Source organism: Phoca vitulina, unplaced genomic scaffold (assembly GCF_004348235.1).
Source record: "Phoca vitulina isolate PV1807 unplaced genomic scaffold, GSC_HSeal_1.0 scaffold11, whole genome shotgun sequence".
NCBI lineage: Eukaryota > Metazoa > Chordata > Mammalia > Carnivora > Phocidae > Phoca > Phoca vitulina.
Window position 1 is genome coordinate 7,636,235 of NW_022589714.1, and position 14,137 is coordinate 7,650,371.

The 14,137-nt window shown below is 38.3% G+C and overlaps 1 protein-coding gene across 3 annotated transcripts in view; it reads left to right on the forward strand.

The window, feature by feature from the left end:
* Positions 1 to 14,137, forward strand: part of ME1 (malic enzyme 1) — a 198,499-nt gene that overhangs the window by 13,297 nt on the left and 171,065 nt on the right. For all 3 annotated transcript variants that reach the window (XM_032409359.1, XM_032409360.1, XM_032409361.1), the window contains exon 2: positions 13,828 to 13,961. In XM_032409359.1, coding sequence (XP_032265250.1) covers positions 13,828 to 13,961 — 134 coding nt within the window. The remainder of the gene's footprint in view (positions 1 to 13,827; positions 13,962 to 14,137) is intronic.

Below are 14,137 nucleotides of genomic sequence, written 5' to 3' on the forward strand. Positions count from 1 at the left end.
GGGGAGCCAGGCTGCACTGAAGGGCAAGTCTCCAGGAAATTTACGTTGGATTCTGGTCTTCTTTCCCATTCTTATGCTGCCATTTACTTTTCAGAGTCTTCAGATAGCTGCCCAATGCAGTCTGTACAGAGTTTATAGTTGGGTTCTTTGGGAGAGACAAGATAAAATATGCTTACACCATTTTGCACAGAACCAGAACCCTTAGATTGTTATTTTTAGGATGTGAACGTGTGAAACTCAGTCTAACTTGGTTTTAAGTTTCAGGGGGAAAAATCAGGGAATCTCCTCTCAAATATATATTCCCCCCCCGTTTACTGGGTACATATTTGCTATAGTAATATTAGTAAGAAAGGTTATCCTATGGAAAATGGTTTATGTAAAAATAAGAACTCAACATAATTTATAAAATTTCTATATTCTAAGGATTTAGAAATGCTTGGCCTTTTTAAAAAAGATTTGTTTATTTGAGAGAGAGAGAACAGGGGGAGGGGCAGAGGGAGAGAGAGAATGCTCAAGCAGACTCCTTGCTGAGCAAGGAGCTGGATGCAGGACTCGATCTCACCACCCTGAGGTCATGACCTGAGCCGAAATTAGAGTCAGATGCTAAATTGACTGAGCCATCCAGGTGCCCCACTTGGCCTTTTTGATAATGTATGTTTCACTTCTGTTTCTCTTTATGCTGTGATGGAGAAAATACTATAGAAACTACAAGGTTCAAAATTCCTCTGGGGAGGTGTGTAGGTTGTTATACTGGCTTATATCATAGCTTTATCTTTTAATGTAGTTGCCCATGGGACCTGGAATATAGTTAGTATTCTGTAAAAGTCTGTTGAATGGAAAAATGAGGGTTATTTGTTGAAGTAACTTTTTATAGCTCTATTCTGCCTTTCAGATGTGGCTATAACCTCTCCACAGATCACATTCTACATTGCGGGGTGAATATGCTATTGAGTATGTGTCTGAGAATCTCTTTCCTGTAGTGGGTATAGGGATGACTGGTGTATCATTTAGGATTGTGTTTTGATATATATAACAACACCACCAATAAAAACAAATAATAGTGACTTGGTTAAGATGTAGCTTGTTTTTCTCTGGCACATGAAGGAAATCAAAGGTGGACAGTCTAGGCCTGTTTGGTGGGTCACAGAATCATCAGGACCATTGCTGCTCTTCCGCCTTCGAGAACACTTTATGGTCCTAACTGACAATTGGTCTATAGATATCATTTGTATATTCCAAGCTGGCTGCTGGAAGAAATGAGAGAAACACAAGAAGGGCCACTTTCCAGTGGGGTCAGCTCTCTTTAAGGGTCCTGCCCCACATCGCATCCATCACTTCTACTTACATGTCATTGCTCAGAACTCAGCCACAGGGCCTCATCTAACTATAGGGGAGTTTGGAATTTTAGTCTTTTATCTGATACATTCCCACCCCAAATAATATTGGGGTCCTCTTGCTGGGGAAGAAGGGGAGAAACGGATGTTATAGTAGGCAAATCACAGTCTCTGCCATATCTAGAACTGCCAGAAACATAAGAATAGAGATTTAACAAATGTAAATAGTAAGTATGGTTATATTATTCTTAGAGATTGAGATAAATGGTTCTTAATAGTTTTAATATTTTTCATAGCCTTACAATTGACTATATAAAAATAAAAATACAAAAAAGTGAAAAGTTTGTCTCCCACCCACTTTGGTGCCCCAGCTAGTTTGTTCCCCTTTCCTAGATGCAACTATGGTTTCTAGTGATTAGTGTGTTTCCATTATATATTAAAATGTATTGTATAAAGTAAATATTTTTAAAGTTAATTTTCTTTTCTTTTTTTTTAAAAGATTTTATTTATTTATTTGACAGACACAGCGAGAGAGGGAACACAAGCAGAGGAGAGGGAGAAGCAGGCTTCCTGCAGAGCAGGGGGCCCAATGCGGGGCTCGATCCCAGGACCCCGGGATCATGACCTGAGCTGAAGGCAGATGCTTAATGACTGAGCCACTGAGGCGCCCCTAAAGTTAATTTTCTAAGTTAAAATGTTATTGATTTTTTTAAAGATTTTATTTATTCGAGAGAGAGCGTGAGAGAGAACACAAGCAGGGGAAGGGCAGAGGGAGAGGGAGAAGCAGACTCCCTGCTCAGATCCCAGGACGCTGGGATCATGACATGAGCCGAAGGCAGACGTTTAATCAACTGAGCCACCCAGGCGCCCTCAAACGTTATTGATGTAGGGCATGAATCAGAGCTGCCCTTGGTGTGGTGGCTACGAGGTTGTGTTATGAAGACAAATGATGCAGTTGGGAGACATGGAAGACAGATTGAGAGTCAAACGAGCCCAGATGGAACCTTCTGTCATCTGCCTGGTACTCAGAAACTGGTTCTGAAGCACTGTTTTCTCTTTCTTTAATGAGCTAGCCTTTGTATGTTGATTCCTTAGTATGGTGAATAACAAATATTGTGGGTGAGTGCTGCTAACTCACTTGTAGTGTTTTCACAAAATGGCATCGTGAGTCAGGCAAAGAACTGGGTCTTGCCATTACTCTTAGGATAAAGTTTAGGACTTTATCTAGCTAACAAGGTCTGGCCTGCTCTGGTTCCTGCCTGTCTTCCCAGGGTCATCTTTCATCATTCTTCTCATAGTTGATGTTTCCTTCCCAGTACCCTCTCTAAGAAGCCAAGCTCTTCTGCCTCGGGGTTTGTGCCCCTGCTGTTCCCTGCCCAATCACCCTGAACCTTTCACCTGGTCAACTCCTACTCTTCTCCTTGTCCTTCAGATCTAATTTAATATCACTTTCCTTTTAAGCCCCTAAGTTAAGTTAGATAGATAAGTTAGATTTCTTTCCCCTGTACTTATCACATTGTTATTTTATAATTATTTGTGTAGCTATTCATGTAATATCCTGTTAAACTCTTTAGATTGTTAGCTTCATGAGGCTGTGGACCATATTTGATGTATCACTGTTTCATTGGCTTAGTGCTTACAAGTGTAAGCATTCACTCAACAAATATTTGGTGTGAGTGGGATGATTTTAGCTAAGCCACTGGGTATCCAGACAATTGGTCAAATATTATTCTGGATGTGTCTGTGAGGGTGTTTCTGGATGAGATTAACATTTGAATTGGTAGACTGAGTAAAGCGGGCTTCCCTACCTAATGTGGGTGGGCCTCATCCAGTCAGTTGAATATCTGAATAGAACAAAAAGGGTGACCCTCTTTTTTTTTTTTTTTAAAGATTTTATTTATTTATTCATGAGAGACAGAGAGAGAGAGGCAGAGGGAGAAGCAGGCTTCCCCGCTGAGCAAGGAACCCAATGCGGGACTTGATCCCAGGACCCTGGGATCATGACCTGAGCCGAAGGCAGACGCTTAACCATCTGAGCCACCCAGGCGCCCCAAGGCTGACCCTCTTGTGAGGAAGAGGGAATCCCTCTTGTCTGACTGCCTTCAAGCTGGGAACATCAATTTTTTTCCTACCTTTGGATTTGAACTGAAACACTGGCTTTTCCTGGGTCTTAAGCCTGCTGGCCTTTGGAGTAGAACTGTACTCTCAGCTCTCTTGATTTCTCAGGCCTTTGTGAATGGACTGGAATTGCACCATTGGCTCTCTTGGTTCTCCAACTTGCCAACTTCAGATCTGAGGACTTGTCAGCCTTCATATTTGCATGAGCCAATTCCTTATAATAAATTTCTTCATATATGTGATGTTTATACACACACCCTATTTGTTTTGTTTCTCTGGAGACCCTTGACCAATACCAATGACAATCTCCCATAAAGTAACTAAGAGGAGACAAAACATTTCTGAAAATCTCAACTGTGGATCTGAAGTAAGAAAGCCATCTTGTGGTGTTTCTGGGAATATCATGTTGATAATGTGAAGTATATATCCCTTGGAAACTGAAGCATTATTCTCTGCAACAGTTCTTTTTTTTTAGGTTTTTATTTAAATTCCAATTAGTTAACATATAGTGTAATATTAGTTTCAGGTGTATAATATAGTGATTCAGTGCTTCCATACAACACCCAGTGCTCATCACAAGGGCCCTTCTTAATCCCCATCACTCATCTAGCCCATCCCCTGACCCACCTCCCCTCTGGTAACCATCAGTTTGTTCACCATAGTTAAGAGTCTGTTTCTTGGTTTGCCTCTCTCTTTTTTTTCCCTTTGCTTGTTTGTTTTGTTCCTTACATTCTACATATGAGTGAAATCATGTGGTATTTGGCCTTTCTTTGACTGACTTATTTCACTTAGCATTATACACTCTAGCTCCATCCATGTCATTGCAAATGACAAGATTTCATTCTTTTTTATGGCTGAGTAATATTCCATTATACATACACCCCCCCCCCATCTTCTTTATTATTAGTTGATGGACACTTGGGCTGTTTTCATAATTTGGCTATTGTAGATAATGCTTCTGTAAACATCAGGGTGCATGTATTTCTTTGAATTAGTATTTTTGTATCCTTTGGGTAAATACAGAGTAGTGCAATTGCTGGATCATAGGGTAGTTCTATTTTTAACTGTTTTCCAGAGTGGCTGCACCAATTTGCATTCCCACCAACAGTGCATGAAAGATCCTTTTTCTCCACATTCTTGCCAACACCTGTTATTTCTTGTGCTGCTGATTTTAGCAATTCTGAGAGGTGTGAGGTGATATCGCATTGTAGTTTTGATACGCATTTCCGTGATGATCAGTGATGTTGAGTATCTTTTCATGTGTCTGTTGGCCATCTGTATGTCTTTGGAAAAATGTCTATTCATGTCTTCTGCCCATTAAAAAAATTATTTATTTATTTATTTTAGGGGGGAGGGGCAGAGAGAGGTGGAGAGAGAAAATCTCAAGCAGACTCCCCACTGAGCATGGTCCCCCCCACAATGTGGGGCTCAACACGGGGCTCGATCCCACAACCCTGAGATCATGACCTGAGCCAAAATCAAGAGTCAGATGCTTAACTGACTGAGTCACCCAGGCACCCCTCTTCTGCCCATTTTTTAATTGGATTAATTGTTTTTTTTGGTGTTGAGTTTTATAAGTTCTTTATAGATATTGGATACTAACCCTTTATCAGATACATCATTTGCAAATATTTTCTTCCATTCCATAGGTTGCCTTTTAGTTTTGTTTTTTTTCTTCACTGTCTGCAACAGTTCTTAAGATATTTTGTACCAAGTACCCTTTGGAAATTTGGTGAAGTCCATGGCTTTCTTAAAGCAGTGGTTTCAGAAAATAGAATGCATAATGTTATAAAAGAAACCAAGTATGATATAGGTATCAAAATATTAAAAAATAAATATGTGATATTATAAGATATATTCTTCTTTATGAAAGACTTAAATAGCAAGACAGTATATTTAAATGTGAGCAATTTAAAGTAAAATTTCATTTATTAAAGAGATTGGTGTGAAGGTCGCTGACATGACTAGCTTGTGTGCCTTTTCATGTTACAAACAACCTTATTGTGGGTCTAAAATTACTGTAATTTCAAAGTAATGATAAACATAAGTGTTATTTCAAGATATATGCCAGAAGTTTAATGTGATAAAAAATATTATTTCTATTTATGACAGTCACAGGAACTACTACTACTACTGTTTCTTTTGTTTATTATCTTCTTTTACAATGGAAGGAAATACTAAGTTTCACAGTGCAAAAAGATGCCCACATTTATTTATTTATTTAAGATTCTCTTTATTTATTAGAGAGAGAGAGCGCATGTGCATGAGCAGGGGAGGGGCAGAAGGAGGAGGAGAGAATCTCAAGCAGACTCTATGCTGAGCACCGAGCCCACCATCCGACACGGGGTCTGATCTCACGACCCTGAGACCATGAACTTAGCCAAAACCAAGAGTCGGACGTTTAACTGACTGAGCCATCCAGGCGCCCCAAGATGCCCACATTTAAAGATTCCTGAATTATGTCTCCTGATTCCTTGCATGTCTGTCATTAGGTCCATGTGTGAAAGAGATACGCATTCAGTAGAAACTGTATTTTGAATTTTGAATTTTGATCTTTTCCTGGGCTAATGCTATGAGGTATGGTCGTCTCTTGCGACGCTAGGTAGTGGCAGCAAGCCGCAGCTCCCGACCAGCCACGTCAGTGTAAGGGGAAACAGCTGGTCCACTTGACCATTCTGTACCCATCCGTCTGCTCTGTTTTTCACTTGCAGTATAATATTCAATCAGTTACGCGAGATATTAAGTGCTTATTTATATAATAGACTTTGTGTTAGATAATTTTGGCCAACTGTAGGCCAGTGTAAATGTTGTGAGCACATTTAAGGTAGGTTAGACTAAGCTGTGACGTTTGGTAGGTTAGAGATATTAAATGCATTTTCGACTTAATGGCATTTTCAATTTACGAGGGGTTTATCGGGATGTAACCCCATTGTAAGTTGAGGAAGAGCTGTACATAGAACCAAACTACATGGAAATGAAAAGTTGTTTCAGATTCATATAGTCATCCATTTGTTTACTTAAAACTTATTGAGGCCCTGTTCCATCTTGACATTTTACTGGGTGCTGTTCAAACATGAATATCATAGTTCCTGTTCTCCAGAAGCACCTAGACCTTTGGGTAAAACAGCACTTCAGCAGAAATAATGAAGTATGAGAAGTTGCATGATGAAAGTACTTGATGCTTTGGGAGGACCTTGGAGGATGCCTTGCCAATCCAGAGAGGAGGAGGGAAGCCTCCTCCTCCTCATCATTCAGGAATAGGCAAAAGACATTTACAAATTCATGTTTAATTTAATGTAAATTTTTCATACTCCGTAGATTCTTCGACTAGCTCAAAGAATTAAGAAATCAAACAAAGTCACAATTCATGATTATCTTGTAATCCCAATGTTTCTGATTCACTATATGGATAATTACTACATGTAGTATCATAGGCATATCTAGAATGGTGTAAATTTGCATGTGATTATTAGGGCCTCTACTGGCAATCAGTATTACCCATTTGGTTTGGATGAGATTTGGCTTTTTTTAATCACTTGTGTGCATTGGCAGTTTCAATAGTTTACTAAGAATTACCAGTGTGCTCACCTCCAGTCTACTTACTTAACAGGTACTTTACTGATTTGGTGACTTTGTGAAATTTACCTTAAAACTTCCTTGGGAACACAGGCATTTGATTTTGCTGAAAGAATTTTAAAATCTTTTTTTTTTTTTAAGATTTTATTTGAGGGGGAAGGTGCATGCCCGCACAGGGGGAGGGGCAGAGGGAGAGAGAGAAGCAGGCTCCCAGCTGAGTAGGGAGACTGACACAGGGCTTGATCCCAGGACCCCCCAATCTCCACCCCAGTCAAAGGCAGATCCTTAACCAACTGAGCCAACCCAGGTGCCCCAAGAATTTAAAAATCTTATTAATGATTTTAAGAGCTATGTTTGGAAAATGTAGTATTAACATTGATGGTTAATAATTTCTCACCCTTATAAGGAATCTATAAAGACTAGTAATCTGAGTTTTAAGTGAGAAATACTTAAACTATTTAATTAAACCTCTCATCCAATATTTTAAAAATCCATTTGCTCTCTTAGGTAGAGATGCTCTTTCTTTTCATTAATTAAGCAAACATATCACTTAAACTACAAAATAGTTATAGTTGCTGATATCCTATAATACCTAGATGAAATGATTTTTAGGTGTTATGGTTATGATATTTTGCTGTAAATTTTAGGGTGTCTAGGACCAAGTGTATTTATTTTTTTAATTAAAACTCAATTAATTAACATATAGTATATTATTAGTTTCAGAGGTAGAGTTTAGTGATTCATCGGTTGCATATAACACCCAGTGCTTGTTACATCAAGTGCCCTCCTTAATGCCCATCACTCAGTTACCCCATTCCCCCCACCCTCCAGCAACCCTCAGTTTATTTCCTGTAGTTAAGAGTCTCTATGGTTTGTCTCCCTCTCTGATTTTATTTTATTTTTCCCTCCCTTTAGGGCCAAGTGTATTTTGGATTTATTTTTGTAATCATTACTTCTGCCAGTTTAAATTACGCTATATAAATATGAGTTAAAATTAATTGCTGTGTAATGACACCAAATTTTTTTTTTAAAAAGCTGTTGTTACTATATTATTGGTTTTAAATAATTAATTTTCTGCCTCTTAAAGGAGATGATCACTAGAGAATTTGGTTGCATAGCTGAATGCATGCAAAATAATTATTTAAAAACTTTACCTTGGAAATGTGTATCCCATCTGGCTGATTGGTATTTTTGAAGAAATGAGGTTACATACACCAGGAAAGTTCTAGAAGTCATTATTTATATTGTTAATTAGAATTAAAAAAATCAGTTTCAAAGAACAATATTTGGCACTGTGGAAGACTTGGAAGAAGGAACCCTTCAGTATATGTCCAGGACAAATCAGAATCACTTTTCTTTCTATAGTTATAGAATATGCACATAAACTATGCTAATACATTTGAAAATATTGACATTTAAATCTAAAGCTCACTTTGATCTGTTATTTCAGAATAATAAATAATGAAAACAAACATTACAATAAATGCATTTTATAATGAATTATTCATATATAGATTACTTAAAGATTTTTGTGATTTAGACAGTGTTTTCCTTTTTGCCATTCCACTTGATTACTTTGATTTTCCTTATTCAGGAAAAACGGCAAATTACTGAAGCTTATTGCAAACATTAAAGATGGTTAGCATGGAATTCAGGTTGGATCTGTTCTGTTTTTATGGTAATCATTTCTGATAAATTACTTAGGACAAAGTTTCTTTCTCAGGTGCAAACGTAGTTTCTGATAAAAGTTTCTTGTTATGTCAGGAATTTTGTTTTCCTTTCTGCTTGATAGTCTCAGTTTTCTCAAGAAGATATACATAGAGCAATTAGTAGAGCCCAGAAGAATAGTTGTCCTGTGCTGTCCTAAGTATTGAGACAGCATACCATTCTGCTGTCTAGGAATCGGGTCCAGAAGGTTTTGTAAGGAGGAGGGAGAGAAAAAGAAAGATAGAAAATGAGAAAACCAGGGTTGAACCTAGGGTGTATGAGAAAGCTTTTGGGGAATTAGAATTATAGGTGGTCTGGAAACTTAATACATGTATAGAAGTCTAAACTTTTTAACTACATGAAAGACTCAGAAGAAATCAAATGAAAGTTAGAAGCTGCATGTATACTTGGGATACACTGTCCTTTGTTGGATAGGCCTCACAGCATAACTCTAAGGTAATTCTTGGAAGCAGATATTTGTTACATCAGCTTTTAATGAGGAAAATGTATTAAGCTAGTGTTTAATAAGGAGAATGTATTAAGCTACTGTTTATAACCTCTACAAAATATATATGAATATATTTCTGTTAGTATGAAAAAATGAAAGATCAAGCCAGGATTATTAAATGGTTCAAAATTCTATTTATTGTTTCTCTGAATACTTTCTGGGAAGTTGCTGGTTGGTAATCACATTGATGTGTCATTCTTAAAAACTGGTTTAAGTGAAGTCTTGCCATATATATTTTTAAATTTTCAGGGATTTTAAGATTTAAGTTTGCTTACTCACTGACTTAGTTTTTTTTTTATTATTTGTAAAGTGTAGTAATAGAATATGAACCTTATCATAGGACTTTAACTTGACCCAGTTTCCCAGATTTTTAAGCCCTAGTTTTTTTGTTTTGTTTTTGGTGGTTATTGTTGTTTAAGAGCTGAATTCAGACACTTTATTATGCCATAGAATATTTGGCTAACATGGGGCGCCTGGGTGGCTCAGTCCTTAAGCGTCTGCCTTCGGCTCAGGTCATGATCCCAGGGTCCTGGGATCGAGCCCCGCATCGGGCTCCCTGCTCCGCGGGAAGCCTGCTTCTCCCTCTCCCACTTCCCTGGCTTGTGTTCCCTCTCTCGCTGTGTCTCTCTCTGTCAAATAAATAAATAAAATCTTTAAAAAAAAAAAAAAAAAAGAATATTTGGCTAACAGTGTGTGGGTGTTTGTAGTTACTGACCATCAAAGGACAGCAAAAGATAGCCAGATGGCATTGTCATTTTATGGCAAAAGATATGAGAGACCTGTTAGGTCAGACCAAGATTGGGAAATTTATGTAAAAAGAAGGACTGATATACCAATAAATGATTAAGTGCCATTATTAAGTGAATGCAGGAGCATATGTTAGTGCTTCTGATAATAAGCCTTATTCTCAGAATATTGATAATTTTGATTTTTATTTTGCAGGCAGATTTTCAAGGCATAATATTCAGAAGTTCACTACTTTTTACATATGTCCATGTATTTTTGAGAGTTTTAACTTTAGTTTTTTTCCCATTTTTAATTTCCAGATTTTTCATTTTAAGCTAGAGAAACATCTATTGAATTTTCTTTCCTTTTCAAATACATTACTGTATATAGTTCTTTTATTCCAAAGAGTTATTCGTGACATTTTGCTTTAAATGATCAGTCTTCCCAGTTATATCTGTAATAAGTGAAGTATGCTTTCCATTTTATAGTTACTTTTTTATACAAATATCCCTCTTTTGTTCCATTTATTTATTTATTTATTTATTTAATTTATTTATTTATGTGTATATTTATTTATTTTGGGTGGTGAGGGGCAGAGGGAAAGAGAGAGAGAGAATCTTAAGCAGGCTCCATACCCAGCATGGAGCCTGATGCAGGGCTTAATCTCACAACCCTGAGATTGTGACCTGAGCTGAAATCAAGAGTTGGATGCTTAACCAACTGAGCCACCCAAGTGCCCCAGTTCCTATTAACTTTAAACTTAAATTTACCAAGAATTAATATGCTAATCAGTTTCCAGAGCAATAATTTTGCTGTTTTTAAAACTTTTACTGTTTCTCTAAAATTAAATATTTAAAGCTTTCTATTTTGTTTATGCAGCACATTACTGAATTCTAGTTATATCAGGTGCTTTTCTAAGCACTAAGGATGAAGCAGTGAAAAAAAAAAACAAAACAGACAAAATTCCCTGACCTCATTGACTTCACATTCTGACTGGGGGACACAGACCACAGATAAAAAAGAAAATGGCATGCGAAAGGTTCCAGCAGTACCATGAGTGTCTCCTGGTGCCTGCTGGAACTCCTAGGCAAGGGACTGACAGGCTGCACTGTCTGCTCTTCCCCAGGCATGCAGGAGGGGTGGTGGGGCTAGACCCAGCTGAACACACCAGATTATCCTTTAGGAAGGGGCCCATCCATGACCCAGCAATTGGACCACTAGGTATTTACCCCAAAGATACAGACGTAGTGAAAAGAAGGGCACATGCACCCCAATGTTCATAGCAGCAATGTCCACAATAGCCAAACTGTGGAAGGAGCTGAGATGTCCTTCAACAGACTAATGGATAAAGAAGATGTGGTTCATATATACAATGGAATATTACTCAGCCATCAGAAAGGATGAATACCCACCATTTGCATCAACATGGATGGAACTGGAGAAGATGATGCTAAGTGAAATAAATCAAGCAGAGAAAGACAATTATCATAATGGTTTCATATGTGGAACATAAGGAATAGCGTGGAGGACCACAGGGGAAGGGAAGGAAAACTGAATGGGAAGAAATTGGAGATGGAGACAAACTATGAGAGACTCTGGACTCCGGGAACCAAACTGAGGGTTACAGAAGGGGGGTGGGGGTGGGGGTGGGGGGATGGGATAACCAGGTGATGGGTATTAAGGAGGGCACGTGTGGTGATGAGCACTGGGTGTTATATGTAACTAATGAATCGTTGAACGCTACATCAAAAACTAATGATGTACTATATGCTGGCTGATTGAACATAATAATAAAGAAAAAGCAAAAAAAGGAAAAAAAAATAGAAAGGGCCCATCCAACTGCTAAGGAGCAGAGCAGCTCCAGAGGACCCCCAACTGAAAACGTAACAATGAGGGCTTTTGCAGTCATAAGAGTGGCTACTATTGGAGAAAAATATCGGGGAACTGGACACCACCTGTGCTGATAGCACTTGGAGACCTTCTGAGAAGTCAAGATTATAAACAGTTTCTTATACTGGAGGTTCTGGAGCCATTGGTCCCAGCTAGCCCTTGTCAGCAATTTAGAGAGCCTTGCCAGGGGTCATCCAGGGGACAAATCTATTTGACTTTCTTCAGGCTGCCCCCTGGACCCAGGAGTTGAATCAAACATAAAGCTTTCCACCAGTGACATGAATGAATGGGCCTAAACATATAAAAAATTAGAAGAAAGAGTTGTTTGTTGACCTCCTTCACCTACTTTCTGAGATTGGATGTGTAATCTACCTCTGGGATGAACCAAATTGTCTTTTTCCCAGAGTAGTACTCAGGAGTCACTATTCTGCCATTGTGGGAAGCTTTCAGGGGCAGAGGAGGATGGCTGTAAAATCACCCAATAAAAGTTAGCACATTTCTACCATCCAGGTTGTCTAAGAAGCATCAGGTGTGGTTACCGTGAGTGAACCCAACCATCACCTTGTTGGCGAACTTTTGCCAGACCCAGGGGAACACCGCGTCTGCTCAGAGAAGCCTCTTGGGCTTTGGTAGCTCCAGAGTCTTCTCCAGGGGTGCTGCTCATCCCATTCTCCCAGATTAATGACTACCAGGGTTTCTCTGCTATTACTTTCCTTCATATTATGTTCCAGCAAATCTCTTCGGTCCATTCTGGATTTTTGTATCAATCCATCAGTTATATTTCATTGCTTGTTTTCAAGCCTCATGTTTTATTCAGTAAGTGTTCATGTAAACAAGTAACATAGAATAATAATAGGGTTCTAATGGACATATTGGCTGAGTCTGGAAGGGCTTTAGAGAAGAGGGAGCATTTGAGGTCAGACTTGAAAGGTGGAAAAGCAAGGAAAACATTTTTGTCCATGGTGTCATGAAAGAATAAAAGACTGTGCTGTGTTCAGGCAATGGTGAAAAATTTTGTGTAGCTAGGAGTATAATAAGAATAGTAGGATAGGGGAAGGGAGGGGAAAATGAAACAAGACGAAACCAGAGAGGGAGACAAACCATAAGAGACTCTTAATCTCAGGAAATAAACTGAGGGTTGCTGGAGTGGAGGGGGGTGAGAGGGATGGGGTGGCTGGGTGATGGACACTGGGGAGGGTATGTGGTATGGCAAGCGCTGTGAATTGTGTAAGACTGATGAATCACAGACCTGTACCTCTGAAACAAATAATACATTATATCTTAAAAAAAAAAAAAAATAGTAGGAGATGGGGCACCTGGGTGGCTCAGTCGGTTAAGCATCTGCCTTCGGCTCAGATCATGATCCCAGAGTCCTGGGGTCTAGCCCCGCGTTGGGCTCCCTGCTCAGTGGGGAGTCTGCTTCTCCCTCTCCCTCTGCCGCTCCCCCTGCTTGTGCTCTCTCTCTCTCAAATAAATAAAATCTTAAAAAAAAAGCATCAACATTAAGAAAATAGTAGGAGATAATTTGAGAGAGGAGTGTTGGACCAATCATATATAAGGCTTTTTTTTAAAAATCTATTTTATAGGGGAGGCACAGCAGGTCATAGGTGACCTACTCATGTTCATAATTTTAAAATCTCTTATAATTCTCATTTATATATTGAATAATGTTAATAGTATTTATATCTTTCATTTGCATATCTTCACATCATTTTCTGCATTACCTAATTTCAAAACTTACAATATGAATGACACAGATCTGAAAATATTATAGTATTCAAATATTTAAAGATGAGGAAACTGAGGTATTGAGAGATGATATGATCTCACAGTTGAATGGCCGTGTTTAGATAATACCAGATCTTCTGATTTTTTATTCCATGTATCTGTTGGATCTTATGTGTGTATATGTATATAGGTTTTGGTTTTTATTCCCTTCAAATTATTGTGTTTTTCTTTTCTCCATAGGAGTTGGCTTTTACTCTGGAAGAGAGACAACAGTTGAATATTCATGGATTGTTGCCACCTTGCTTCATCAGTCAGGATATCCAGGTTCTTAGAGTAATTAAAAATTTTGAGCGTCTGACCTCTGACTTTGACAGGTAACGCATTCCTGAAGATGATTTTTATATTTCTCTTAGGCAGTTGTCTGGTTTATTTTTTATTGGTTGAGAAAGTTAAAATATCTAGTGACTTGGAAAGAGTAGTCAAGTTTGAGATGAACTTACGTATAAATACAATGATGTTTTTAAAAATATTTTTTTATTTTTATTTTTAT